Source organism: Oryctolagus cuniculus, chromosome 1 (assembly GCF_051225735.1).
Source record: "Oryctolagus cuniculus isolate XC-2025 breed Fujian yellow rabbit chromosome 1, ASM5122573v1, whole genome shotgun sequence".
NCBI lineage: Eukaryota > Metazoa > Chordata > Mammalia > Lagomorpha > Leporidae > Oryctolagus > Oryctolagus cuniculus.
Window position 1 is genome coordinate 7,604,117 of NC_142867.1, and position 26,117 is coordinate 7,630,233.

The 26,117-nt window shown below is 48.5% G+C and overlaps 1 protein-coding gene and 1 long non-coding RNA gene across 9 annotated transcripts; one reads left to right on the forward strand and one right to left on the reverse strand.

The window, feature by feature from the left end:
• On the reverse strand, window positions 1-5,460 carry LOC149128267 (uncharacterized). 2 transcript variants are annotated; one of them, XR_016229178.1, is made up of 3 exons: window positions 5,208-5,396; window positions 635-826; window positions 352-492 (listed from the first exon to the last, which is right to left on the reverse strand). It is a non-coding gene; the product is annotated as an uncharacterized LOC149128267 (long non-coding RNA). The 2 variants fall into 2 exon arrangements; XR_016229177.1 differs by lacking the exon at window positions 635-826 and having other exon boundaries at window positions 1-492; window positions 5,208-5,460.
• Window positions 3,878-25,758, forward strand: PLAAT5 (phospholipase A and acyltransferase 5). Of its 7 annotated transcripts, none has more exons than XM_089326003.1 (6): window positions 3,878-4,376; window positions 4,886-4,973; window positions 6,485-6,593; window positions 20,220-20,334; window positions 22,978-23,240; window positions 23,505-23,737. In XM_089326003.1, exons 1-6 carry the CDS (start codon window positions 4,229-4,231, stop codon window positions 23,607-23,609), a joined length of 828 nt encoding a protein of 275 aa, XP_089182129.1. In that variant the 5' UTR covers window positions 3,878-4,228; the 3' UTR covers window positions 23,610-23,737. The 7 variants fall into 7 exon arrangements, with proteins under 7 accessions (XP_089182129.1, XP_008272562.1, XP_002721083.1 ...); XM_008274340.5 differs by lacking the exon at window positions 23,505-23,737 and adding an exon at window positions 25,076-25,758 and having other exon boundaries at window positions 4,088-4,376; XM_002721037.6 differs by lacking the exon at window positions 23,505-23,737 and adding an exon at window positions 25,076-25,758 and having other exon boundaries at window positions 4,088-4,376; window positions 20,220-20,328.
• Window positions 25,759-26,117: the final 359 nt, after the last annotated feature.

Here is a 26,117-nt window from a genome sequence, read left to right on the forward strand (position 1 = left end):
TTTTTTAAAAGATTTATTTATTTATTTGAAAGGCAGAGTTACAGAGAGAGGAGAAGAAACAGAGAGATCTTCTATCTACTGGTTCACTCCTCAGAGGGCTGCAATGAACAGGGCTGGGCAAGGCTGAAGCCAGGAGCATCTTCCAGAGTCACCCACGTGGGTGCAGGGGCTCAAGCACTTGGGTCATCCTCCTCTGCTTTCCCAGGTGCATTAGCAGGGAGCTGGATCAGAAGTGGAGCAGCTGGGACTCAGAAAGGTACCCATATGGCATGTGGGTGCTGCAGGCTGGGTCTTAACCTGCTGTGCCACAGCACCGGCCCTCGATGTAAATTCTTTTTTCCAAAAGTTTTTTTTTTTTTTTTTTTATTTGGGGTTGGTTGAATCTGTGGATGGGAACCTGCAGATGTGGAGGGCCAACTTGGTACAAACACGTCCGTGACTCAAGATGAATGTCAGATACCCAGAGAGCTCCTACATAAGCCAATAAGAAAACTGCAAAGACAAATGGGCAAAAGAGTGAGCATTTTGTTTAAACAAGAAATCTAAATGACTGATATGCGACAACGTCCTAACTACATTAGTGATGGAGGTTGCAAATGAACATTTAGGTGAGTACTATTTTGCATCTACTCACCTGGAAAAATGGACTTGTTGGTGAGCATGTAAACCAATGAGAATTCCTGGATGTTGCTGGGAAAAGGTGCTAGTGTTTACTGTAGCGCTGAACACTTGCATACCCTTCCTTCTGGGCAGTTAATCCTACAGCCTCTCTCTCATCCATAGGCCAGGGCACAACTGTGTTTTTTTGATAGTTTCCAATCCCAACCTGGAGAAGAACCCAGGTGGCTTTATCACTGTATCAATAAATTGTGGTACAGTGACAGCGTGGGGTATTTTACAGCAGTGAAAATGCATTTCAGGTCTATACAGCGACACAGATGCATACAGAATTTTGAGAAAAGCAAGTTGCAGAAGACTTGAAGATTACAAAACATGTGCATTATTTTTTAATCCATTTTCCATGAACTTTTTTCAATATGCTTTAATTTATGATTTTGAGAGGCTGACACAGACACAGGCGCAAGAGCCGTCATCCACGGGTTCATTCCCCCAAATGCCCACAACAGCCCTGGACTGGGCCAGGAGGAAGCTGGGAGCCTGGAACTCAACCACGACCTCTTTCGTGCGTGGCAGGAAGCCAACCTGCTTGAGCTAACATCTTCTGCCTCCCAGTCAACTGACAGAATGGGAAAAAATATTTGCAAACTATGCTACAGATGAAGGGTTAATAACCAGAATCTACAATGAGATCAAGAAGCTCCACAACAACAAAACAAACAACCCACTTAAGAGATGGGCCAATGACCTCAACAGACATTCTTCAAAAGAGGAAATCCAAATGGCCAACAGGCACATGAAAAAATGTTCAGGATCACTAGCAATCAGGGAAATGCAAATCAAAACCACAATGAGGTTTCACCTCACCCCAGTGAGAATGGCTCACATTCAGAAATCTACCAACAACAGATGCTGGCGAGGATGTGGGGAAAAAGGGACACTAACCCACTGTTGGTAGGAATGCAAACTGGTAAAGTCATTATGGAAGTCAGTCTGGAGATTCCTCAGAAACCTGAATATAACTCTACCATTCAACCCAGCCATCCCACTCCTTGGAATCTACCCAAAGGAAATTAAATTGGCAAACAAAAAAGCTGTCTGCACCTTAATGTTTATTGCAGCTCAATTCACAATAGCTAAGACCTGCAATCAACCTAAATGCCCATCAACAGTAGACTGGATAAAGAAATTATGGGACATGTACTCTATAGAATACTATACAGCAGTCAAAACCAATGAAATCCGGTCATTTGCAACAAAATGGAGGAATCTGGAAAACATTATGCTGAGTGAAATAAGCCAGTCCCAAAGGGACAAATATCATATGTTCTCCCTGATTGGTGACAACTAACCGAGCACCAAAAAGGAAACCCGTTAAAGTGAAATGAACACTATGAGAAACGGTGACTTGATCAGCCCTTGCCCTGACTGTTGATGAACAACTTAATACGTTATCCCTCTTAGTATTTTTTTTTTGTCCGTTCTACTTAATACTATTGGTTTAATTCTGTAATTAATACACAGTTATTCTTAAGTGTTGAAATTTAACTGAAAAGTGATCTCTGTTAAATATAAGAGTTGTAATAAGAGAGGGAAGAGATGTGCAATTCGGGACATGCTTAAGATGACTTACCTCAAATGGTAGAGTTAGAAACATACCAGGGGATTCCAATTCAATCCCATCAAGGTGGCATGTACCAATGCCATCTCACTAGTCCAAGTGATCAATTTCAGTTCACAATTGATCATAATGATAGGACTAAGAATTAAAGGGATCACATAAACAAGACTAGTGTCTGAAAATACTAACCAATAGAATAAAAAAGGGAGAGAACGATCCAACATGGGAAGCAGGATACACAGCAGACTCATAGAATGATGATGTCCTAAACAGCACTCTGGCCTCAGAATCAGCCCTTAAGGCATGTGGATCCGGCTGAAAAGCCCATGAGAGTATTTCAGGCATGGAAAGCCAAGACACTCTGGGAAAAAAAAATGACCTAAATGAAAGATCTCTGCGTGTGAGATCCCAGTGGAAAGAACAGGCCATCAGAGAAGGAGGTACCCTTCTCTGAAGGGAGGAGAGAACTTCCACTTTGACTATCACCTTGTCTAAATATGATCAGAGTCGGTGAACTCAAAAGGCTTCCATAGCCTTGGAAACTCATGACTGGAGCCTAGGGAGATTACTGATGCCATAAATAAGAGGGTCAAATTGTTAAGTCAACAACAGGAGTCACTGTGCACTTACTCCTCATGTAGGATCTCTGTCCTTAATGTGCTGTACATCGTGATTTAATGCTATAGCTAGTTGTCAAACAGTATTTTTCACTTTGTGTTTCTCTGTGGGTGCAAACTGCTGAAATCTTTACTTAATATATACTAAACTGATCTTCTGTATATAAGAGAAATGAAAATGAATCTTGATGTGAATGGAAGGGGAGAGGGAGTGGGAAAGGGGAGGGTTGCGGGTGGGAGGGAAGTTATGGTGGGGGAAGCCATTGTAATCCATAAGCTGTACTTTGGAAATTTATATTCATTAAATAAAAGTTAAAAAAAAACACATCTTCTGCCTCCCAGTCTGCATTAGTGGGAATGCTGGAATTGGGCCTGGAGCTTGGCCAAACCCCAGCCCTCCATGGCCCTTTGAAGTACCCTCACGACTCCATTCGTCTTTGTCCATTTGGGTTGCTACATGCAAAACACCAGTCGGAATGGTAACTGATGTTTTCCCAGGGGTGGGTGTATGCGCGCGTGGGTGGGTGTCGACCAGCTCTCTAGAATTTCATTATAGAAACTGAATCCGCATCCATGCCGGCTCCACCCTCTGACCCTGATCACACAACGGCCCCGCCTCCCACCGCCTTGGGGGTTAGGATATCAGGATCGGGGTTGAGGTGCACATAAATACCAACACCACAATTACCATATTTTAAAAACTAGTACCATTTTATGCAGTTTCACATAAGCAAAACATATCTGAAACCAAACAAAAACAACCCAAAGCATCAAAGGTGCGAAGAAGTCATTTTTTTTTAAAGAAAAGATTAAAAAAAAAATTAAGGACGGGACAGGTGCAAACTTCAGGAGAGAGGTAACTACCCCCAGGCGGTAAGGGAGGCGGCACAGGTGCAGCGCCCGGTCCGGGGATGCTCCGGTGATTTTTACTCATCACAGTTCGTAACCACAGGTGCTCAGGTGCTATATGGATGACATTGGGTATATTTCTATTTTTAAATAAAACACTCGGCAGCCCTCGGGATTTCAACCCCGGAGCGCGCCTGCTCTGTGGTCTCAAGCGCCTCGCGTTGGCTCCCGCACCTTGCAGCCTCGGCGCCACCTCACACCCCACCAAGAGTCTCCGACGGCCCCTCGCCCTGCTCTGGCCATCAAAGACCCCCTACCCCCCACCAGATACCCCGGCCTTGGGGCGCCGCCATCTGCGCCCCTCGCCAAGCCGGGACGCGACCTCTGCGCCCGCGCGCCGCCGCCACCGTTTGCCGCGCGCCCGCGCCCGCGACTCCGCCGTCCAGGGGCCGCGCCCACGGACCCCTCGCCGGGCGCGTCGTCCTTTGCGAGGCCCGGGGCACGGCGGGGCCGCAGCAGCGGGATGGGCCTGAGCCCCGCCGCCAGGGCCGAGTACGGGCTCCCCTTCCACAGGGTCCCAGCGTCCCGCCCCAAGCCCGTCTCGAGAACCTCCAGTTCGGAGCCCGATGACCACCAGCCTGCTCCTGGACGTTCAGCCGAGCCCCAGTCAGGTCCGCCCCCGGAATAGGGCCTCCCTGGGCACCCCCATGAAGCCGCTGCGCCGTGGCCTGGAAGCCCCCCTGGGTTTTCTCATGGGCATTTGGTTATTGTGTTAAAGGCCTGTTAAGCGGAATGAATGAGTACTTCCGAATGGCCGTTTTTTTCTAATTTAATCCAAGCGAGCCAGGCAGAGGCGGAGGTGGGACAGTGGTGGGGGAGCCCCCCCCCCCCGGCAGGTGGGGTTAAGGGCGGCTGTGGCTCCGCAGGGGCTTGGGACAGAAGCGACAGGGAATTCCTGGGTCTCAGTTTGACAGCGGACCCGAGCCCTCTGCAGCACCGAACCCCACAAAATCCCCTTCATTCCTCCGAAACTCGCTTGAGGGCGCCCCGGGGAGCCAGGCAGGGGTCTCCAGCTTTGCATGGTCATCTGGGTGCTCCCTGGAATTCTCCTCTTAGAGATTCTCCCTCATCCCCACCCGGCCCAGGATTAAATAGCACCCCCCTCCCATCCTTGAATTAGAAGAATCCGTGGGATGCGAGGCGTTGGTCCAGCTCCTGCCCAGGCAGCCCCAGCAGGACACCTTGGAAGAGACGACAGTCCAGCAGGGGTAAGAGTCTGTTCCCCAGGACTGGGCTTTTGGGTGGACTTAGACGGCGTTAACCAGAGGGCAGCTGGTTACAGCTCCTGGCTGGGCGCGAGGGGGCGCCCCTGGCTGCAGGCGGGCCTGGGGCCAGGCTCCAGACCCTGCGAATCGAATCCTTTTAGCTGGGGGCTGCCTGCGTGTGCGCCCCCAGCGCATTTCCTCAGTGCACTTTCCCCAAGCACAGGATGGCTGACTTACAAGAACTTTCTTGAACCTTTCTGAGTTGCTGGAGCTTTGGAGCAGGACTGGATTGAAAAGGAGGATTTCCCCGTCTTCCCAGACCTTGCCCTTTTAGAAGAAATGAAGCGTGGAGGAAGTTAAAGAAAAAGCCATTTTCTGGGCTGGTGCCGCACCAGGCGTGGACACCAGCTTTTGCGTTTAACCTTCGACAAGTCTGAAAGACAAATTTGTATGTGTGAATCTCAATTTTTTCTGCACCAAAAGAAGCTTATTTTTCAGTTCTGTTTTCCATGAACTTTTGAAGTCCCCTCCTATTACTGTCTCTATTTAAAAAATTGCTCAATTTGAGCTTCAGACATTTATTTACTAGCTCAAGGTTGGCCAGCAGTATCAGAGCTAAGATTCAAATCCAGGACTTTTTGGCTCCAAAATATGCCACTCTCCTCTGTGTCGGCGCGGTCTGGTATGTCCCTTGGGATGGAATGTGCTGATTGCCTTCATAGTCCTTTGAGTTACATAGTGGGGGCTTGACAAGATTTCTCAGAAATATGGAGCAAATTCAAGTTACTGGAAGAAACAGCTCAGGGGTGAGAGCTTGCCTCTGGGCAGAAGAAGTGGGGCAGAGGCCCCAAGCACTTAGGGACTGTTTATTTTTAAAATCTGTGCACAACTACCACTCTGAGATACATTTGAAAAAGATTGTTAGCACAGAAAGCAAAACAAAGCCCTTATGAAAGCTATTTGTTGCTATCATTAGCATTCTTTTTATTTATAGGAAAGATTTTAAAATTTATTTTGACAGAGTTACAGAGAGAGAGGGAGAGGGAGAGAAAGAGATATCTCCCATCTGTTGGTTCATTCCTCAAATGGCTACAACAGCTTGGAGTGACCAGGCCGAAGCCAGGAGCCAGGGGCTTCACTCTCCCTGGAGGGGTCGGGGCCCAAGCTCTTGGGGCTATCCTCTGCTGCTTTCCCATCAGCAGGGAGCAGGATTGCAAGTGGAACAGCCAGGACAGGAACTGGCACCCATATGGGGTGCCAGCACTGCAGGTGGCGACTTCACCTGGTTTGCCACAATGCCACCCCCCTGTCATTAGCACTTTAAACAACCATCAGAAAACCTGTAAACAGGGAGTATTTTGTGTGAAATCTCATGGCTTCTCAGAAACAGGTGAGATTTCCTGTAGTCTGAAATGGGAATGATACCTGAAGATCAACCTCTGATCTGTGATACCGATTTTCCAATAATTGTGAACCAGCGTTGTGTTGTTAACTATGATTGCAAAATCACTTAGGGAGAAGCCTGCAGTCAGCGTGGAGACCACATCGAGCCAGAAGAGAGCAGAGCTGAATCCAACACCCAAAGCTGAGAGTGAGGGCAGGTTAACCAAGCAAGCAGCCGAGGTGGGTAGACCAAGAAGGCTCGGAGGGTGGGTCTTGGACAGGTCGCCGATGTCTCTTGATACCAAATTTTATTTTGACTGTCTCAAAACATCCACACTGGTTTGGGCTGCTGGTTACACTGTTAAATCATATCAAGGTATAACTGACACATGGTAAATTCCACTATTTAAAATGTCCAATTTGGTACATCGTGACATAGGTGTACACCAGTGACACCATGGCACAACCGTCACCTCTCCTAGGTGCAAACAGTCTTTTATGCCCCTTTGAGTCTCTTCCTCTTTCCGCCTCATCCCCAGACGTCAGCTGCTCTGCTTCATGTCTCCATAGATTAGCTTGCATCTTCTAGAGATTTATTCAAATGAACTCCTACATACGGTTTCATTGTAGGGCTGTATCTTGAGTTGTTTCCCCATTCAGGTGCTGGGACTAGAACCGGCGCCCATATGGGATGACGGTGCTTCAGGCCAGGTGTTCTGGACTTTGGCTGTTTTGAATAAAGCTGCTGTGAGCATGTGTGCACAAGGCTTTATACAGCATCTGTTTTCTTTTCTTTTGGGTGAATACCTAGGAATGAAGTGGCTAGATCATATGGCAGGTGTTTGTTTACTTAGAGTTTTCCGAAGCATAGGGGCTAGCGTTTTGGTGCCGCTGCTTGGGACACACACATCTGGTAGCTGAGTAGAGTCCAGGCTGCTCTACTTCCTATCCAGCTTCCTGCTATGTGCCTGGAACGAAGCAGACGACTGACCAGTACTTGGACTCTTACCACCCGTGTGGGAGACCCAGATGGGGCTCCTGGCTCTGGCCTGGCTTGGCTGTTGCAGCCGTTTGGGTAGTGAACCAGCATATACTAGATCTCTATCTCTCCCTCTCCCTCTCCCTCTCCCTCTCCCTCTCCCTCTCCCTCTCCTTCTCTCACACTCCCTCTCCCCCCTGTCACTCTGCCTTTCATCTTAAATTCTTACCAGGAGTATATGAGAGTTCCAGTTCCTCCACATCTCATTAACATTTGGTGTGATCAATCTTGAATCTTAACAGCTGTGTATACATCTCTCTCTGTGTGTGTGTTCAAAGATTTATTTATTATTTATTTATCTGAAAGTCAGAATTACACAGAGAGAGGAGAGGCAGAGAGAGAGAGAGAGAGAGAGAGAGAGAGAGGTCTTGCATCTGATGGTTCACTCCCCAGATGGCTGAAACGGCCAGAACTGAGCTGATCTGAAGCCAGGAGCCAGGAGCTTCTTCCTGGTCTCCCACGTGGGTGCAGGGGCCCAAGGACTTGGGCCATCTTCTATTGCTTTCCCAGGCCACAGCAGAGAACTGGATCGGAAGTGGAGCAGCAGGGACTAGAACCGGCGCCCATATGGGATGCCAGTGCTTCAGGCCAGGGTGTTAACCGCTGTACCACAGCGCCGGCCCCCAGTGTGTGTGTTTTTTAAAGATTTATTTATTTATATGAAAGGCAGAGTTACAGAGAAACCGAGGCAGGAGGGGGAGAGGGAGAGAGAAAGGTCTTCCATCTGCTGGTTCACCTCCCAGATGGCTGCACCGATCCAAAGCCAGGAGCCAGGAGCCAGGAGCCTCTTCTGGGTCTCCCATGGACTTGAGCCATCTTCTACCGCCCTCCCAGGTCATAGCAGAGAGCTGGATTGGTAGTGGAGCAGCCGGGACTCGAATCAGCACCCACATGGGATGCCGGCACTGCAGGTCGCGGCTTTGCCTGCTACTCCACAGCGCTGGCCCCTCACTGTGGTTTTAAAGTGCATTTCCCTAGGAATGAGTAATGATGCATCTTTCCATGTGTTTATCTTGGATCCATATCTGCACTTACTTTTCTCCTGTCTAGAGGGGGAAGTAGAGGTAAGTTACTTCAGATCTTTCTTCTGTTCCAGTTGTAGGCATCTACTGCTGTAAACTTTCCCATAAGCGTGCTTTAGCATGTCACACATCTGGGCACGTTGTGTTTTCATTTTTGTTTAATTCCAAATGCTTTTTGTTCCCTTTTGATTTATTCTTTGACCCATGGAAAAGGAAATCACTGTTATTTAATTTTCAAATGCTTGAAGGTTTTCAAGATATCTTTCTGTTGTTAATTCATGTTTATTCTGTTGTGGTTAGGAATATACTTTGAATGACGTGAATCCATTTAGACTTATGAGACTTGTTTTATGGGTGCAAACAGAGCCCCCCAGGCTAATGTTCTGTTAGCTCTTGAAAGAAGGTGCATTCTGCTGCTGTTGCCTAGAATGTTCTAGAAATGTAGGTCAAGACTCATGGTGTTGATCAGGTCTTCCTTTTATATTTTTCTATCAGTTACACAAGGGCTCTTCAAAGAGTTCATGGAAAATGCTTATTAAGAAAAGCTGTGTGGGGCCGGTATTGTGGTCAAGTGGGTAAAGCTGCTGCCTGCGGTGCCAGCATTCCATATGGGTGACAGCTTGAGTCCCGGCGGCTCCACTTCCCATCCAGCTTTCTGCTGTGGTCTAGGAAAGCAGTGGAACATGGCCCAAGTCCTTGGGCCCCTGCACCCATGTGGGAGACCCAAAGGAAGCTCCTAGCACCTGGCTTCAGATCAGCTCACCCTGGCTGTTGCGGCCATTTGGGGGAGTGAACCAGCAGATGGAACATCCTCTTTCTCTCTGCCTCTGCCTCTCTGTAACTTTGCTTTTCAAATAAATAAATAAAACTTCATCTTTTAAAAAATATTTATTTACTTGAAAGTCAGAGTTACACAGAGAGGAGAGGCAGAGAGAGAGAGAGAGGTCTTCCATCCACTGGTTCACTCTCCAATTGGCCGCAACGGCTGGAACTGTGCTGATCCGAAGCCAGGAGCAAGGAGCTTCTTCCACGTGCAGAGGCCCAAGACTTGGGCCATCTTCTCCTGCTTTCCCAGGCCATAGCAGAGAGCTGGATGGGAAGTGGAACGGCTGGGACTAAAAGCAGTGTCCATATGGGATGCCGGTGCTTCAGGCCAGGGCGTTAACCTGCTGTGCCACAGTGCTGTCCACAATAAATAAAACTTTAAAAAAAACTATGCAAGGATTTCAATTTTTTTTGCACCAAAATAACCATCTTTTAATTTCATTTTCCATGAACTTTCTGAGTCCATTTATATAGAAGAGTACTAAAATTTCTGACTGTAATTGTGGGTTCATTCATTTCTCCTTGCAATTTTATCTATTTATTCTCACATTAAATATGTAAACATTCAATATTCTTATTCTTGATCAACTTATTCCTTTTCATTGCAAAATTATCTTCTTTATCTTTGGTAGTATTCATTGCTTTGAAATCTGCTTGGCCTGATATTAACATACTCTGCCTTTTTTCAATTAGTGTTAGTGTAGTATATGATTTTTCCTTTCTTTTTATTTTATCTTACTTATGCATTTATATAAAATGTGCTTTTTCTCAGTAGCATAGAATTGGGTTTTGATTTTTAAATCTAATCCGTTTCTGCCTTTTAATTGGGGTATTTAATCCATGTACTTCAATGTCATTACTGACAGGGTTAGATTTAACTCTGTCATTTCACTCTTTATTTTCAATTTTATTGTTCTTTGTTTGCTTTTTCCTCTCTTTCCTGACTTCTATCAGATCGAATAGTTTTTATAATATTGTTTTACTGTATTTGTGGCTTATTGTATTTTAATCCTTGTTAGGAATTTTATATTGTACACTTTCATTATTTTAGTTTTTATTATTTTAGAAATAATCTTATCCTTTAATTCCATTTCATATGAACTTTTCTTTTTTTGTTTTTTGAAAGTTGAGAGGTAGCAAGACAGAGAGAGAAAGAGAGGGACAGGGAGAGAGAACTCTCATTTGCTGATTCTCTTCCCAAATACCTGCAACAGTCAGGGCTGGGTTGGGCCAGGAGCTGCAGACTCAGTCAGGTCTCCCACAGGGGTGGTGGGAACCCTATTGCTTGAGGCAGCACCGCTGCTTCCCAGGGTGTGCATTAGCAGGAAGTTGGAATGGGAAGTGGACCTGGGACACCACCCCAGGCACTCAGATGTTGGCTGTGGCATCCCAAGCAGTGTCCTAGCCATCGGGTCAGATGTCTGTCCTTATACTGTACATTTTAAACTGATTACAGGCTGTCCTCCAGGGATATTATGCCACTTTTATAAAGCATAAGAATCTTGTAATAGTAAGTACACCTCCACTTCTCCATATCTGACTTCATTGTATTGTTGCTGTGTATGTACACATCTGCTACACATTGTTATTTTTGTTTAAACAGTTTAAAAATACTTTAATGAGTTATGATTCACACACATAAAATTCATCCCTTGGAAGCATTCCACGTGGCAGCTTTCAGTATATTTACAGGCTGTGCAAGGGTCATCATTATCTATTTTTTTTTTGAAAGGCAGAGCTAGACAGTGAGAGAGAGAGACAGAAAGGTCTTCCTTTCCATTGGTTCACCCCCCAAATGGCCGCAATGGCCGGTGCTGCGCCGATCTGAAGCCAGGAGCCAGGTGTTTTCTCCTGGTCTCCCATGCGGGTGCAGGGCCCAAGCACTTGGGCCATCCTCCACTGCCTTCCCGGGCCACAGCAGAGAGCTGGCCTGGAAGAGGGGCAACCGGGACAGAATCCAGTGCCCCGACTGGGACTAGAACCTGGGGTGCTGGCGCCGCAGGCGGAGGATTAGCCAAGTGAGCCGCGGCGCTGGCCATCACCATCTAATTTTAGGAACCTTTCACCACCCTACAAAGAAACTCTGTTAGTAGTTACTTCACTCTTTCTTGCACCCAGTTCCCGGAATGCGCTCACCTACTTTCTGTATGAATACTCCTGCCCGGGACTTTTCAGGTAAATGGACTCCTGCAACCTGTGGTCTTTTGAGCCTGGCTTCTTTCCTGTAGCCTGATGATGACAGGGCTCGGCTGTGCTGCAGTGTGTATCAGTACTTCATTTATTTTTATCGGCAAACAATATGCCATTGTATAGATAGACCATGTTTGTTTTATCCATTCTTCAGTGGACGGGCATCTGGGTTGTTTTTACCACCTTTTTGACAATTAGGAATGATGCTGCTATGAACGTTTATGCACGAGTCCTAAGTGGGTTATATTGTACATTTTCATTATTTTATTTTTATTTTAGTGGGTTATGAGTTTTCAATCCTCTTGGCTGTATTCGGTCACTTAGTTGTCTTTTAAGAGATTTGAAATTATAGGAAAAATTGGAGGTTGGGCCTAATGTTTGTTTTGGGATCCTCTAGCAGTGCTTTTTTTAATTTTGGAAAGATTTATTTATTTATTTGAAAGGCAGGGAGGGAGAGACGGATGCAGAAAGCTTCCATCCACTGGTTCATTCTCCAGATGGCAGCACCAGCCAAGGCTGAACCCAGCTGAAGCCAGGTGCCTGGAGCTCCTGCTGGGTCTCACAGTTGGTAGAAGGGGCCCAAGCACTTGGTCCATCGTCTGCTGCCCAAGCAGGGGCATTAGCAGAGAGCTGGGTTGAAAGCAGAGGGGCAGGGCTCAACCTGGAATGCCAGCGTCACAGGTGATGCCTTAACCCACTGAACCACAGTGCCTGCCTCGCTAGAAGTGCTTTGAAAATGGTATGACTCTCAGGGCAGAGCTGAGGTATAGCAGGTAAAGCCACCGCCTGTGACGCTGTCATCCCACAGGGGTGCAGGTTCGAGTCCCGGCTGCTCCACTTCCCAGCTCCCTGCTAATGGCCTGGGAAAGCAGTAGAGGATGGCCCAAGTGCTTGGGCCCCTGTACCCACATGGGAGACCTGGAAGAAGCTCCTGGCTCTTGGCTTTGGATTGGCCCAGCTCCAGCGGCTGTGGCCATTTGGGGAGTGGTCCAGCAGATGGAGGATCTCTCTCTGTGTACCTCCCCACCCCTGTAACTCTGCCTTTCAAATAAATAAAAATGAATCTTAAAACGTTGTGGTTCTGGGTGCTCAGAATCTGCCAGAGAATAGGACTACCACAGCTGTGCTGGAGTCGCCATGGCTCTGTGCACTGTCTTTACTGGAATAGGGCGAGACTCTTGGTCTCTTCAGTATAATAATTCTAAGAGTCCTAGATTTCTGCTTCTCATTAAATGATGGGGAGAAAAGTGCCAATTGCTCCTGCAGATTAACTGCATTGTTCAGGATTATAGAGACGTCAGTGATTACAGCATTATTCCCAGATTGACGAATTACCAACAATTGCAGATGCTCCTGGAAGGGCATTTTCTCAGGACACTATGGCAATTTCCAGACCCTTTCAGGAGCATGTGTTCAAATTATACTTTCAAGGCCTGATTTATATTAAGAACAGAACCATTGTGAATATTCATGAAGTCTGTGTATTGCCCAAGATAGCAAGGTCAATATCCCCGTAAATGTTTTCATGTAACAACACCGCATGGGGTCAGCTTCTTCCCAGGCCTGATGACACAGAAAGTTCTTCCTGCCCATGCGCGTGCAAGGTGGCCACTGCCCTCCACACTTCATGAGCCTCCTTTTAAAAACTTGATGACAGGCCGGCACCGCGGCTCACTAGGCTAATCCTCCGCCTAGCGGTGCCGGCACACCGGGTTCTAGTCCCGGTCGGGGCGCCGGATTCTGTCCCGGTTGCCCCTCTTCCAGGCCAGCTCTCTGCTGTGGCCCGGGAGTGCAGTGGAGGATGGCCCAAGTGCTTGGGCCCTGCACCCCATGGGAGACCAGGATAGGCACCGGCTCCTGCCTTGGGATCAGCACGGTGCACCGGCCGCAGCGGCCATTGGAGGGTGAACCAACGGCAAAAAGGAAGACCTTTCTCTCTGTCTCTCTCTCTCACTGTCCACTCTGCCTGTAAAAAAAACACACGCAAAAAAAAAAAAAAAACAAACCCACAAACTTGATGATGACTTGTGTTTAAGGTTCAGCTCTGGAATTTCATTTGGCGGCTCTACTCATGTAAGCACAAGGCATTAGCAAATAGGGAGTAAGGGTTGAACAGGATTTTACTCAACAGGAGTACATAGCAGTTTTGCTTTTTTTTTTTTAATCCAGCAAAGGTCTGGAGAAACATTCCTGTCCTTGCCCTCAAGGACTATTTGGGGAAATAGGAAGAAGATGAGAACTTATTTGATAATGTGATAAGCAACATGGCTCCAGCTCCCCTCAGTGGATGTCTGAACATGCAGATAGTGTCAAACCCTGTATACACTGTGATTAACAGGTGGGTAGCATTTACTGCGTGGATACGCTGCATCCAGGGATGTTTCGTGTCCTGGGCAGGACGGAGTGGGGTAGTGTGGGATGTCATCATGATGCTCGTGGAGAGTGGAGCTGAGGATAAGGTAGGCTGACCATGAAGCACACTCTCTCCGTTGTGTCCTGTCCGCATTCGAGGCGCTCACTTTCATTTCTGAGCTGCCATCTGGGTTGGGGTCAGAGCTGAAAGCGAGGCTCCCAGCCGATGATTTTCTTCCACTCCGGGCTTCCACTCCAGTGCCTGGTTAAGCTAGACCCAAGAGTCAGCGTGTTCTAGAAGCAATCTAAGGGCTTGATTTGTTTTCTTCTCCTGGGAGTTCCTAGAAACCACTTACTTTGTGGTCCTGCTCCTGCCTCCTGGCCACACGCCACTCCCCGCACTTCCCAGCACCGCACCTGTCAGGTTGACGATACTTCCAGACACCATGCTTAGCCAGGGGGCCCTGGGAAAACCAAGAGTGTCTGTTTTTGGGAGAAGGGCCAGAGTGGGTTTGTTGCCTGCGCAGAGGAAATCAATGGCAGGTGGGCAGAGGGCTGTGGAGCAGCTGCTTGTTCCAATGGAGGAAAACGGTGGGAGAATCGTAGCTTGGAATTGGAGACAAGAGCATTGAAGGGATCGGGGGCTTCTCTGGAGGGCAGAGACAGGCTCCTGTGGTTGCCAGCGGCTGGGGAGGTGCTGAAGGAAAGGGAAGCCTTGGAAGAACTTCCAATGCAGGGACACTTTGGCTGCACTTCAGACTCACCTGGGGGATGTGGCTCCCAGACCATACCCTGACAGATCTGAACTGTTTATTTTTTAAAGATTAATTTATTTATTTGACAGAGTTACACAGAAAGAGGAGGAGAGGCATAGGGAGAGAGGGAGAGAGAGAGGGAGAGGGAGAGGGAGAGGGAGAGGGAGAGGGAGAGGGAGAGGGAGAGGGAGAGGGAGAGGGAGAGGGAGAGGGAGAGGGAGGGGGAGAGGGAGGTCTTCCATTAGCTGCTTCACTCCCTAAGATGGTTGTAATGGCTGGAGCTGTGCTGATCTGAAGCCAGGAACCAGGAGCTTCTTCCAGGTCTCCCATGTGGGTGCAGGGGCCCAAGGACACTTGGGCCATCTTCTACTGTTTTCCCAGGCCATAGCAGAGAGCTGGATCAGAAGTGGAGCAGCCGGGTCTTGAATCAGCGCCCATATGGGATACCGGTACTGCATGCAGCGGCTTTACCCACTACCCCACAGCACTGGCCCCTGCACTGTGTATTTTTATTATTTATTTATTTGAAAGAGAGGAAGGGATCTTTCTTTCCCCCGCCCCTTCTGTCTGCTGGGGGCACGGACCTGGGCTGAAGCCAGGAGCCAGGAACTCAATCTAGGTCTCCCAGGTGGGTGGCGGGGACCTACGTAAGCATTCGAGTAGTTGAACCATCACCTGCTGCCTCCTGAGGCGCACAGCAACTGGAACTGGAACCAGGGGTCAGGAGTGAGGCTGGGACTAGAACTCTGGCACTTCATCCCAGTGGCTTCTTATGCCAAACACTCACCCTGAACTGTATAAACCACTGTGGGTGATTTCAGTGTTTCACCAAGACTGAGAACCAACACTCAACATAGTTAAGTTTACTGTAGGAGAAAGTTTAGCTAGAGAGTAGGGGTGTGTGATAAGCCTGTGTGACTCTTGTTCAGTTTTCTGCCTTGCCACTTGCAATACGATAGATGAGACAGTATTAAAGAAGGGAGAAAACTTCTTAAAATTTTAAAAAAATATTTATTTTTATTTATTTGAAAGACAGGGTTACAGAGAGAGTTAGCGCCAGGGAGTGGTGGTGGTGGGAGAGGTCTTCCATCCGCTGGTTCATTCCCCAAATGGCTGCAACAGCCAGAGCTGAGCTGATCTGAAGCCAGGAGCCAGGAGCTTCTTCTGGGTCTCCCACGTGGGTGCAGGGGCCCAAGGACTTGGGCCATCTTCTATTGCTTTCCTAGGCCACAGCGGAGAGCTGGATCAGAAGTGGAGCAGCCAGGACTTGAACCAGCGCCCATATGGGATGCCAGCCCTGCAGGCCAGGGTGTTAACCCACTGCACCACAGCGCCGGCCCCACTTAAAACTTTAAGCTATCTGCCCAGGCTTCTGTTTCCTCCACTTCCATCTCTACCGCCGCTCCAACCTGATTGTGCCAGTTTGATTGACTTGAACTCTGGCCCTACATTTATTATTATTATTTTAAATATTTATTTATTTATTTGAAAGACAGAGTTACACAGAGAGGAGAAGCAGAGAGAGAGAGAGAGAGAGAGAGAGAGAGAGAGAGAGGTCTTCCATCTGCTGGTTCACTCCCCAGCTGGCCACAATGGCTGGAGCTGTGCCGATGCGAAGCCAAGAGCCAGGAGCTTCTTCTGGGTCTCCCACATGGGTGCAGGGGCCCAAGTACTTGGGCCATCTTCTACTGCTTTCCCAGGCCATAACAGAGAGCTGGATCGGAAGTGGAGCAGCCAGATCTTGAACCGGCACCCATATGGGATGCCAGGGCATTAACCCGCTGCAGCACAGCACCGGCCCCCCTACATTTATTGTTCATCTTTTGTCCACAGGCCTTGCATGGTCAGCACTCAGGCCACTGCATCCGTGAGAACGGGCCTGCAGGCTTTCGTGTGTCACGAATACGCTAACAACAGACGTGGCCTTGGCTCAGTGTGTGTGCGTGGGAAGACATTCGACTCCATGAGGTTGCTTCCTCTAGTTCACCTGTGTGCAGAAGGCAAAGATAATTAGAAAGTTTGTGAGCCAAAGATCTGTGTGTATACCTAAACTGTATACCTGTGTGTCCACCTAAACTGAAACTGAAAGGTGATTTAAGCGTCCACCTGTGTCGGCACACGCGGAGGCTGGACCCGAGTGAACTTTGAACAGTGAATTTCAAAGCGTTTGCAGATCAGACTTCTTTGTGGACATCTGGGACGCTGCTTTCTCCTCCCCTTGCCATTGATCAACACGGGCACTGTGTGAAACAGTGGATTCTTAGGAGGAGCTGAACCACACAGGGAAGCCCTTGATTGGCTCATCGTTCCTTTTTAATCAGAGTAGAGAAAGAGCTCCTCTCTCCTCGCCGCTGGCTCTCTTGCCTTCTCCTGTCCCCTGTTCTTCCTGGTCTTGCAGGACCCGGTCACCACTCTCATCCTTTCTGATCTGTGCCGACCTTCAAGTGTGTTCTCACAGCCCGTGGCCCTCATGCACAACGCTAGTAGAAAGCCCAGTGTACAGCCACCTCCCAGGTTCTAGGGAGAGGCGTTTCTGCATCTCTGTGCCTGGTCCTAGGAGGAAGGAAAATGAAGTCCCGTTTGCAGTCTCCTAGGCGGTAGTTCTGCCTTCCGAGTGAGACGCCTAGTTTGGGGGGCCCTCTAGTGGGAACTTGCTTGCTATTGCACTTTTCCCTTTTTAAAACAAAAGTTTGAAGCAGAAAGATGGGCGTGCTGGCTCATGCCCCAGTGCCGAGAAGTGCCCTTGTTGGCTTGGGCGTGGAGCCAGGAGCTGTGAACACAATTTTGTGTTCAGTGTCCCACGTGGGCAGCCGGAACCCCGTTACTGGATCTGCACCAGCAGGAAACTGGAATCAGGAATCGAGTGGGCAGTATCTGGAGCCACTAGGAAACAGTCTCTATTTGCTCTATGGTTTTCTTCTTGTGTGCGGGTCACTGTTTTCTGTCTCACGAGTTTATGGAAATTGAAAATAAAAGACAACTCTATTTTGGTGCAAAAATGGAAATGTATCCATATGAAGGATCTTTAAAAAGTTCAAGAAAATGCATATTGTGAAAAACTGTATGGATTTTTATTTTTTTTGCATCAAAATTAGCTTACCTTTTAATTCCATTTTTTCAGAACTTGAAGTAACCTTTGTATTTCTTACCAGCTATTATGAACACGTTTAAAGAAGTAAATGAAGTCATGTTGAAAGAATAAGAGGAAAGTGGGATGAAAATGACTGAACATATAGGTAATATCCATAAGGAGGCAGAAATTATAAAAAGCAACAGGGTACATCCTGGGACTGAATAGTACAATGGTGAAATAAATTCACTAGAGGGGCTCAAAACCATTTTTAAAATTTTCTATTTTAATTTTACAATTGATCTTAGTCAAAAGACTGAGAAGCGATTTTTAAAAATTTTCATTTTGATTATTTTTTACCAGGTTCAACATGATAGAGATACAAGTCAAAGAATGTAATGATACTCCCCTCCTCCCTCCCTCCTTCCACTTTTCTTTCTTCTTTTTAGCTTTTGAGATAACTAATTTTTAATATATATTACAGTAATAAGGATTAATACTTCACCAAATAAGAAGTTTAACAAGTAAAAAGCAAAAATGCCCGAGTTTAGTAGGAATAAAGACAACAGCGATAAACAGTAATGGGATGGAAAAATGACCATTTCACACATATATATACAGGTTTTTTTTTTTTTTTTGTCAATTAGTTGTTCATAATTCCTTTCAATGAAATAGAACCAATGACAGTGTAACCTCTAAATATTTGCTGTATGGTTACTAGGGAATAGTTACGTTCACTTAGACTTTAAGCCATTTCCTGTCAACAGTTGATATGCAGGAATAAATCTATGCACATTGCAATGCAAATAATTCTACATCTTTTTTGAACTCGATTAGTTACCACAGATGAAGGAGAACGTGGTATTTGTCTTTTTAGGACTGGCTTATTTCACTAAGTAAAATGGTTTCCAGTTGTATCCATTTTGTTGCAAAAGACAGGATTTCATTCGTTTTACAAATGAATAATATTCCATATTGTATATATACCACAGTCTCTTTATCTAGTCCTAGGTTGATGGGCATCTGGGTTGATTCCTTATCTAAGGATTGTGAATTGAGCTGCAATAAACATGGGGGTGCAGGTCACTCTTTCATATGCTGATTTCACTTCCCTTGAGTAAATTTGCAGGTGTGGGAAGGCTGGGTCAGACGGTAGATCTATTTTCAGCTTCAAAAGCAATTTTGAACTGCCAAAAAGAAAAATCAGCAACTTGAAGCTGGATCAATAGAGATCATCCAAGCCGAAAAGAAAACTTATGAATATTTATGTGAAAATCCTTGGAAAAATACCAGCAAATTGAATCTGGCAACATAGAAAAGGTTTTAAACACAATGATTTGGGATTTATCCCAGAAATGCAAGTTTGATGTAACACTCTTAAATCAGTGAATATAATGTTAGTAGAGAACAAAAACCATATGACTGTTTCAGTATCCCTAGAAAAGCATCTGACAGAATCTAACTGCCACTTGGGATAAAACTTTTTTTTTTTTTTTTTGACAGGCAGAGTTAGTGAGAGAGAGAGACATTGGTTCACCCCTCAAATGGCCACTACGGCCGGTGTGCTGCACTGATCCAAAGCCAGGAACCAGGCTTCCTCCTGGTCTCCCATGCTGGTGCAGGGCCCAAGCACTTGGGCCGGCCATCCTCCACTGCCTTCCCGGGCCACAGCAGAGAGCTGGACTGGAAGAGGAGCAACTGGGGCAGAATCCGGCGCCCCGACCAGGACTAGAACCCCGGGGTGCCGGCGCCGCAGGCGGAGGATTAGCCTAGTGAGCTGCAGAGCTGGCCTAAAACTTGTTTTACACTATGAATCTAAGAAAGCTTCTCACCCTGAAATGGGTCACCTACAGAAACCCTGCAGAATTACTAACGGGTGGTAGAAGAGTGACCATAAGTTATGGTTAGAGGCCATGCTTGTAAGGGACCAGACCTCACTGGGGAAGTGTGGTTCAGCCGCCTGGTTGACGGGTGAGCTTCACTGGTTTGGCCGGGCTGGAGCCGGTCTGTATCCTGGGAAGCAGGACTAGAGTGACCACCAGCAGTGAGTGGGGTGGGTGGACAGAGGATGGATAGAGTCCCCTCAGGCTATAGGCGGGGGAGCTACAGAGGGAACTAGGGTTCCAGCAAGGGCAGCAGGGTGTTGGGCGTTGGTTTCCTTGGTAGGTGGGCCCTAGAGATGGCCAGGCCACGGCTGCAAGGTCGCTGGGGCCGAGGCAGCTCTGCCAGGTGTTCTTACCCTACGCTACTGACAGGCATCCTGCCCACTGCCAGGCAGAAGCTGCTCGGGAACCCTTCCTCCTGCCGTGCCCATCTAGCGCCCTCTACTGGAAGTGCTGGACGTCTTCACAGGCGTCTGTTGCAGGTGCATTCCCAGCTGAGAGGCCGCATACCTGAACCTGGCCCTGATGGCCCTGGTAGCTGTGGTAGTGGGGGTGGCACAGGAGGTGGGGAGTCCTTTGGGTCTCTGTGTGATGAGAGCTTTCTCCAGCGACAAACCACGGTGAAGGGATCTTCGGGGTTGAGCTGTAGCTGGTCCGCAAACAGGGTTTCAAGAGTTCCCCGGGCAGGTGGCAATTTCATCTGTGTTTGTATTTTTTCCCCCTATTGTAGGGCAAAGCAAGACCCAGACCTGGAGACCTGATTGAGATTTTCCGAATTGGCTACGAGCACTGGGCCATCTACGTGGAGAATGACTGTGTGGTCCATCTGGCCCCACCGAGTAAGGGTGGATACTCTATTGAAATACTGGTATCGAAGTGGGCAGGGCAGTCAATGCCTGTGTTCCCCTTGCCGGCTGCTTTTGGTAGCAACAAAACACCTGAAGCATTCCTGGGTCCTTTTTTTTTTTTTTTTTTTTTTTTTTTTTTTTTTTTTTTAAATTAACTGTGTGACAGAGCTTGCCCCCTGTCAGCCCTACAAATGACATGAGTCACTAAGGAGTGTCCCAAGGTGCCCTGGCCTCCCATGACATCCTGTCTTTGAAAATACACATTGAAGACCGAGGGCCTCCAGTGTGTGTTGGTAACAGGTCAGCCTCCTCCTCCAGTTTCGGGGGGTGGCCTGGGAAGGGTGCAAGTGCCCACGTGGCACTTGCTTCCTGTTGTCCGCCAGTGCTGCTCCCAGCTTCCCGATCACCTCCGGCACCTTTCTCCTCGCCTGTCTCCTGCTGTTCCAGCCTGTTCCAGGCCACTTCCCTCTACGTGGCCTGCAGTGCTCAAGGCAGCGTGGACACAAGGCTGACATTGAACTTGTGGTTCACTGAGTTGTAGTGGAGCTTGACGGGGGGAGGTGGCAGTAACAGAGGAAGACCACAACAGGATGGGAAGGACCAGTGGTCACACTGGCTGCCTCAGGAGATGGGACCTGAAGAGGAGGCAGGGCTGGGGGTGGCTCCATGACACACTTGCGATGCTTTTGATTTGTGTATCCTCTGCATGCGATGCTGTGCCAGGGAAAACCCTTTGACCACAACTTGCTTGCATCTCTCCTTTCTGTGCCCTAGTCCCAGTTTCTCACCTTGCTGGGCTCTTTCCACAGAGCGGAGTCTCTTCTTCATGGCCTCTCTCCCCTCCTCCACCCCTCACACCCTTCCTTCCTTGCTGCCTGGGGGTGTGTTTGAAGAAGGTACACATTCATTTCCCCTGGTCCTTCCCAGGCCAGCTCCGGGGACTTCCCTCTTGTGTAACCCCAGGGATGGGGAACCCCTCAATCAGGTCTTTCTCGAACAACGGGGTTCTGCTGTCTCTGCTGCTGCCTGCTCCAACTTCTGTAGAATCAGTAGATTTTCTTCAAATGCTTAAGAAAGGACAAGGAAGGTTTCTTGCTCGCAGACAACTTACAAAGGGGGAGGGTACTCACATTTAAAAAAAAATTATTTGACAGGTAGAGTTATAGACTATTATACATATAGTAATATATATTATATATAGTTATATAATTATGTAACTATTTTGTTATTTTTCCTTTTTTATTCATATAAATGGAACACTTCATCTATTTCTTATATACAGTTTTAAGAGTGTAATAATACTTCCCACTGTACCTTCCTTCCTCCCTCATTCTTCCCACCCTCCTTTCCTTATTTTTTAAAATTTTTATAATGGCATACTTTCGGTTTCCTTATTATCACAAGCTTACCCTTCCACTAAATGAAGAATTCAACAAGTAGGAAGTAGAAAAATCACTGTTGTCTTTGATTGACACATAATAATTGTAGGTGTTTATGGGGTGCACTGTGATGTTTTGACGTGTGTATAAAATATGTCAAGCTCAAGTTAGGGAAATTACCACATTCCTTAAAGCATCTGTCATTTCTTTGTGATGGGAGCACCCAAAATGCTCTCTTGTCTAGCTGGTTTTCTATGCTACCCCCCAGCCCTTGGTGGGTTCCTTGCCCTCTCTGAGTGTCTGTCACCTCCCAGGACTGAATAGGGCAATGTAGCAGCTTTCAAAGATTTTTTTTTTTAAATTTATTTGACAGAGTTAGACAGTGAGAGAGAGAGAGACAGAGAGAAAGGTCTTCCTTCCATTGGTTCATCCCCCAAATGGCCACCACGGCCGGCGCTGCGCCGATCCGAAGCCAGGAGCCAGGTGCCCCCTCCCGGTCTCCCATGTGGGTGCAGGAGCCCAAACACTTGGGCCATCCTCCACTGCCCTCCCGGGCCACAGCAGAGAGCTGGACTGGAAGAGGAACAACCGGGACTAGAACCCGGTGCCCATATGGGATGCTGGCGCGCAGGCAGAGGATTAACCAAGTGAGCCACGGCGCCGGCCCAAAGGTTTCTTTCTTCGAAGTTGTTGAATCCCTGAATTTGAGTAGAGATAAGGGCCAGAGGTTCTGGGTGGAAGCAGGTGGAAGTGGGTGCCTCAGGGCCTCATGAGCTTGTCCTTGCCTGTGCCCCTACTGTGGCCACAGAGGGAGGCGTGTCTCAGGGTTCCCTTGACTCTGTCCATGACAGCTCTGCCCTGGGAGCTGGCCCTGGCTAGGGGATGCTCACTGAACATTTGGTTAGGAAACAAGGCGCAGGTTCCGGGACTCCATCAGGCCAACACAGCACAGAATGTTCTTAGGCCAGTAAACCCAGTCTAGGCCCACACTGAACTGTACTGGCAGGGTTAACAATAAGAGACTCCTCTTTTGAGGTTGAAAGCAGGGAGGCCGGGGCAGGGCAAAGGCTTCTCAGGAAAGCGGCTGCCGTGCAGTGTGTCTGATCCGACTCCCCTCCCTGTGCTTTGCCTGTAATGGTCGGTGAAATCGGGGCCCCCAAGGGAAGCAACGGACCCGAAGTCTGAGACCGCACCAGTGCCCCCACCTCTCCCCCACCCCGGCCTTCCAGCCCCCCAACTTGTGCTGCTCCTTGACCTCCAGGTGAGGAGTTTGAGGCTGGCAGCATCACTTCTGTGTTCAGCAACCGGGCCGTGGTGAAATACAGTCGTCTGGAGGACGTGCTGCACGGCTGCTCCTGGAAGGTCAACAACAAGCTGGACAGGACGTACCTGCCCCTGCCCGTGGACAAGATCATCCAGCGCACGAAGCAGATGGTCAACAAGACAGTGCAGTACAGCCTGATCGAGGGCAACTGCGAGCACTTCGTCAACGACCTCCGCTACGGCGTGGCCAGGAGCCAGCAGGTGCGGCCGCCCTCTCCTGGGGCTTCCTGGGGCTTTGTCTCTGCCTCGGTGACCAGAGCGGTGATGCTGGCTCCATCCCAGAGTCTGCTGCACCTGTGGGGCCTTCCTGTGGTTCAGGAGGGATTTCCACGCCTCCTGTCCCCGGCAGGAGGAGAAAAGGCCCTGTGCTAGCCGCCTGGTTGGAGCCCCAGCTTGGCCATGAACTCAGCTGGTCTCCTGGGTCAGGTCCCCCAATGGCTGAGCCTGTTTCTACCTTTTACACAGTGGGGTGGATGGAGCCAGAAAGGAGAGTGTCTCCGAACATTTTTGCAAGAGGGAGCGAAGAGCTCAGTCTACTTCGGTGCGACACGTTTTGAAATCCGTGCATAGCTTCTTCATGAGATGCATTTTCCCCGGATTTCTTCTTGTGTGTGTGAATTTCAACTTTTGTTTTTTTTCTGCACCAAAATAAACTGACCTTTCCATTTTATTTTCCACGAACTTTCTGAACTTCCCTTTATTGCTTATAGCACCCTGAGGGCCACATCTTGGATGATGACTATATTATTATTATTATTTTGTAAACAAATTTGAATCACGTGCCAATATGTGAAAATATAGAAATTTTATATGAGAGGGTCTGGTTTCCCAGCTTCTCTTGAGCATTCAGTTACCAGGCCACACCCAGGGTTGGTGTCCCGCTTGCCAGCCCTGTGCCCGGCTGAGCTGTGCCCCAATAGCTGGTTCTTGACTACGACTCCATGAGATGAACAGGGGAAGTAGTTATTGTCTTATTGTTTCCTTTAAAATAGATGAAAAAAGGGGCCAGCACTGTGGCATAGCAGGTAAAACCGCTGCCTGCAGTGCCGGCATCCCATATGGGTGCTGGTTCCAGTCCTGGCTGCTCCACTTCCGATCCAGCTCTCTGCTCTGGCCTGGGAGGGCAGTGGAGGATGGCCCAAGTCCTGGGGCCCCTGCACCCACATGGGAAGACCCGGAGGAAGCTCCTGGCTCCTGGCTTCAGATCGGCACAGCTCCGGCTGTTGTGGCCATTTGGGGAGTGAACCAGTGTATAGGAGACCTCTCTCTTTGTGCCTCTCCTTCTCTCTCTGTGTAACTCTGTCAAATAAATAAATAAATCATTAATTAAAAATCAAGAATTAATGGTGGAGCATAATTTTTCCATGTCATCCCCTGCCCTAGTGTTTGCTGAGTTCTCTGAAATGCCAGCGGGGGTCTCTCCGCCGTTGCTCTCCCACCCATCAGCCAGCGCTGGCAGCGCACCTCCCAGCTGTTGCTGTCCATATCTTCCTCCTCTGCACTCTCCATTGTCCCCTGGCCTGTATTCCATTCTGGCTCCGGTGCCAGGGGCTTGGCAGGCTCTGCTGTGAGGGCTCCCAGGGGCGTGAAGAGAAGACCCCCACGGACCGAGGGCAGGAGAGGAGGCCCTCAGAAAAGGCCTAGGCCCTGGAGTCCTGAGACCCAAGGCTGGTAGCCTGGACAGCGTCTCCCTGTGTGGCTGTGTCTCAAGACTTCCCTTCCTGGTTCTCGGCTCCCACATTTGTAGAATGCTGTGGCATGCTGGGATCCTTTGCTTCTGGGCAGAATGGCTCTGAGGGAGCAAGGGAGCCAGGAGGCTGGGCGCCTTGGGTGTCCATCGCCAGCAGTCCTGGCTTCTCCTGGTCTTTAGCAGCTCCAGGATTTTTGGAAATACAGAATATCATGGTCGATCCTTTTCCCTAGGAAAACACTCTCGGCAGGCTGTTCCCTGAAGGGGGATGAGGAGGTTGAGGTGGGGGAGGAGGGTGCACGCCTAGGGTTGGTTCTGACTGTTCTGCGATCGATATGTATTGCAGGTTGAACACGCACTGATGGAAGGAGCGAAGGCTGCAGGCGCGGTGATCTCAGCTGTGGTGGATAGCATGAGGCCCAAAGCAGTGATCGCTTGAGCATGCCGGGAACTCGGAGCAGAGGAAGGGCTCCTGACCCTCGCAGAGAGAACATGCCTCTTTCCCTCCCCTTGCCTTCCTCTCTCCATGACCTTGTTTAAGAGAATTGTGAGCTTCCGGAAGAATCTAGAATGTATCCGATTACCCCTCCAGAAATACATCCAATATATGTGACCAGAGACCGGTGGACTCTCAGGAGGGCAAGGACAGCTATCTACTGTGTACGTATTACGTGCCAGGCACGGTGCTCTGCCACCCATCAATAAGGCCTTGTACGCGCTTGTTTGATTTTACGTTCTTTGTAGGAAGGGGCCTTGCATGTTTCTTAGGTTGACGGTGGTCTGCGATGCTTCAACACCCCCTGAAATATCCCGGAGCCTCCACCCGAGCCTTTCCCATAATGAAGACCCCTTTCCAGAATTCTTTGTCTTGCATGAAAACGTCTCCCGCTTCCTTCCACTCCCCTTAGTCCTGCCCCTTCCAACCCACGGTGTAGTCCAGGGGAGGAGGACTTCCAGGAATGCTGTGACTCGCCGCCCAGGGCCACCTGTACCTTAATCTAGGTACACATTTTCCAAGAAATATTTTTTTTAAAACTATACATCAATTTTATTCTTTATTGCTTTTCTATCTTAGAATTGCCAGAAAATTTGATGTTTCCATTCTCACTGGCTTTAGAGATTTATTTACTTATTTGAAAGAGTAATACAGGGAGAGGGAGATCTTCCATCTACTGGTTCACTCCCCAAATGGTCGCAACAGCCGAGGCTGGGCCAGGCTGAAGCCAGGAGTCTGGAGCTCCGTCTAGATCTCCCACATGGGTAGCAAAGGCCCAAGAACCTGCTGCTTTCTCAGGTGCATTAGCAGGGAGCTGGATCGGAAGTAGAGCAGGTGGGACTTGAACCGACGTTCATAGGGGATGCCGGCACTGCAGGTGGCTGCTTTACCT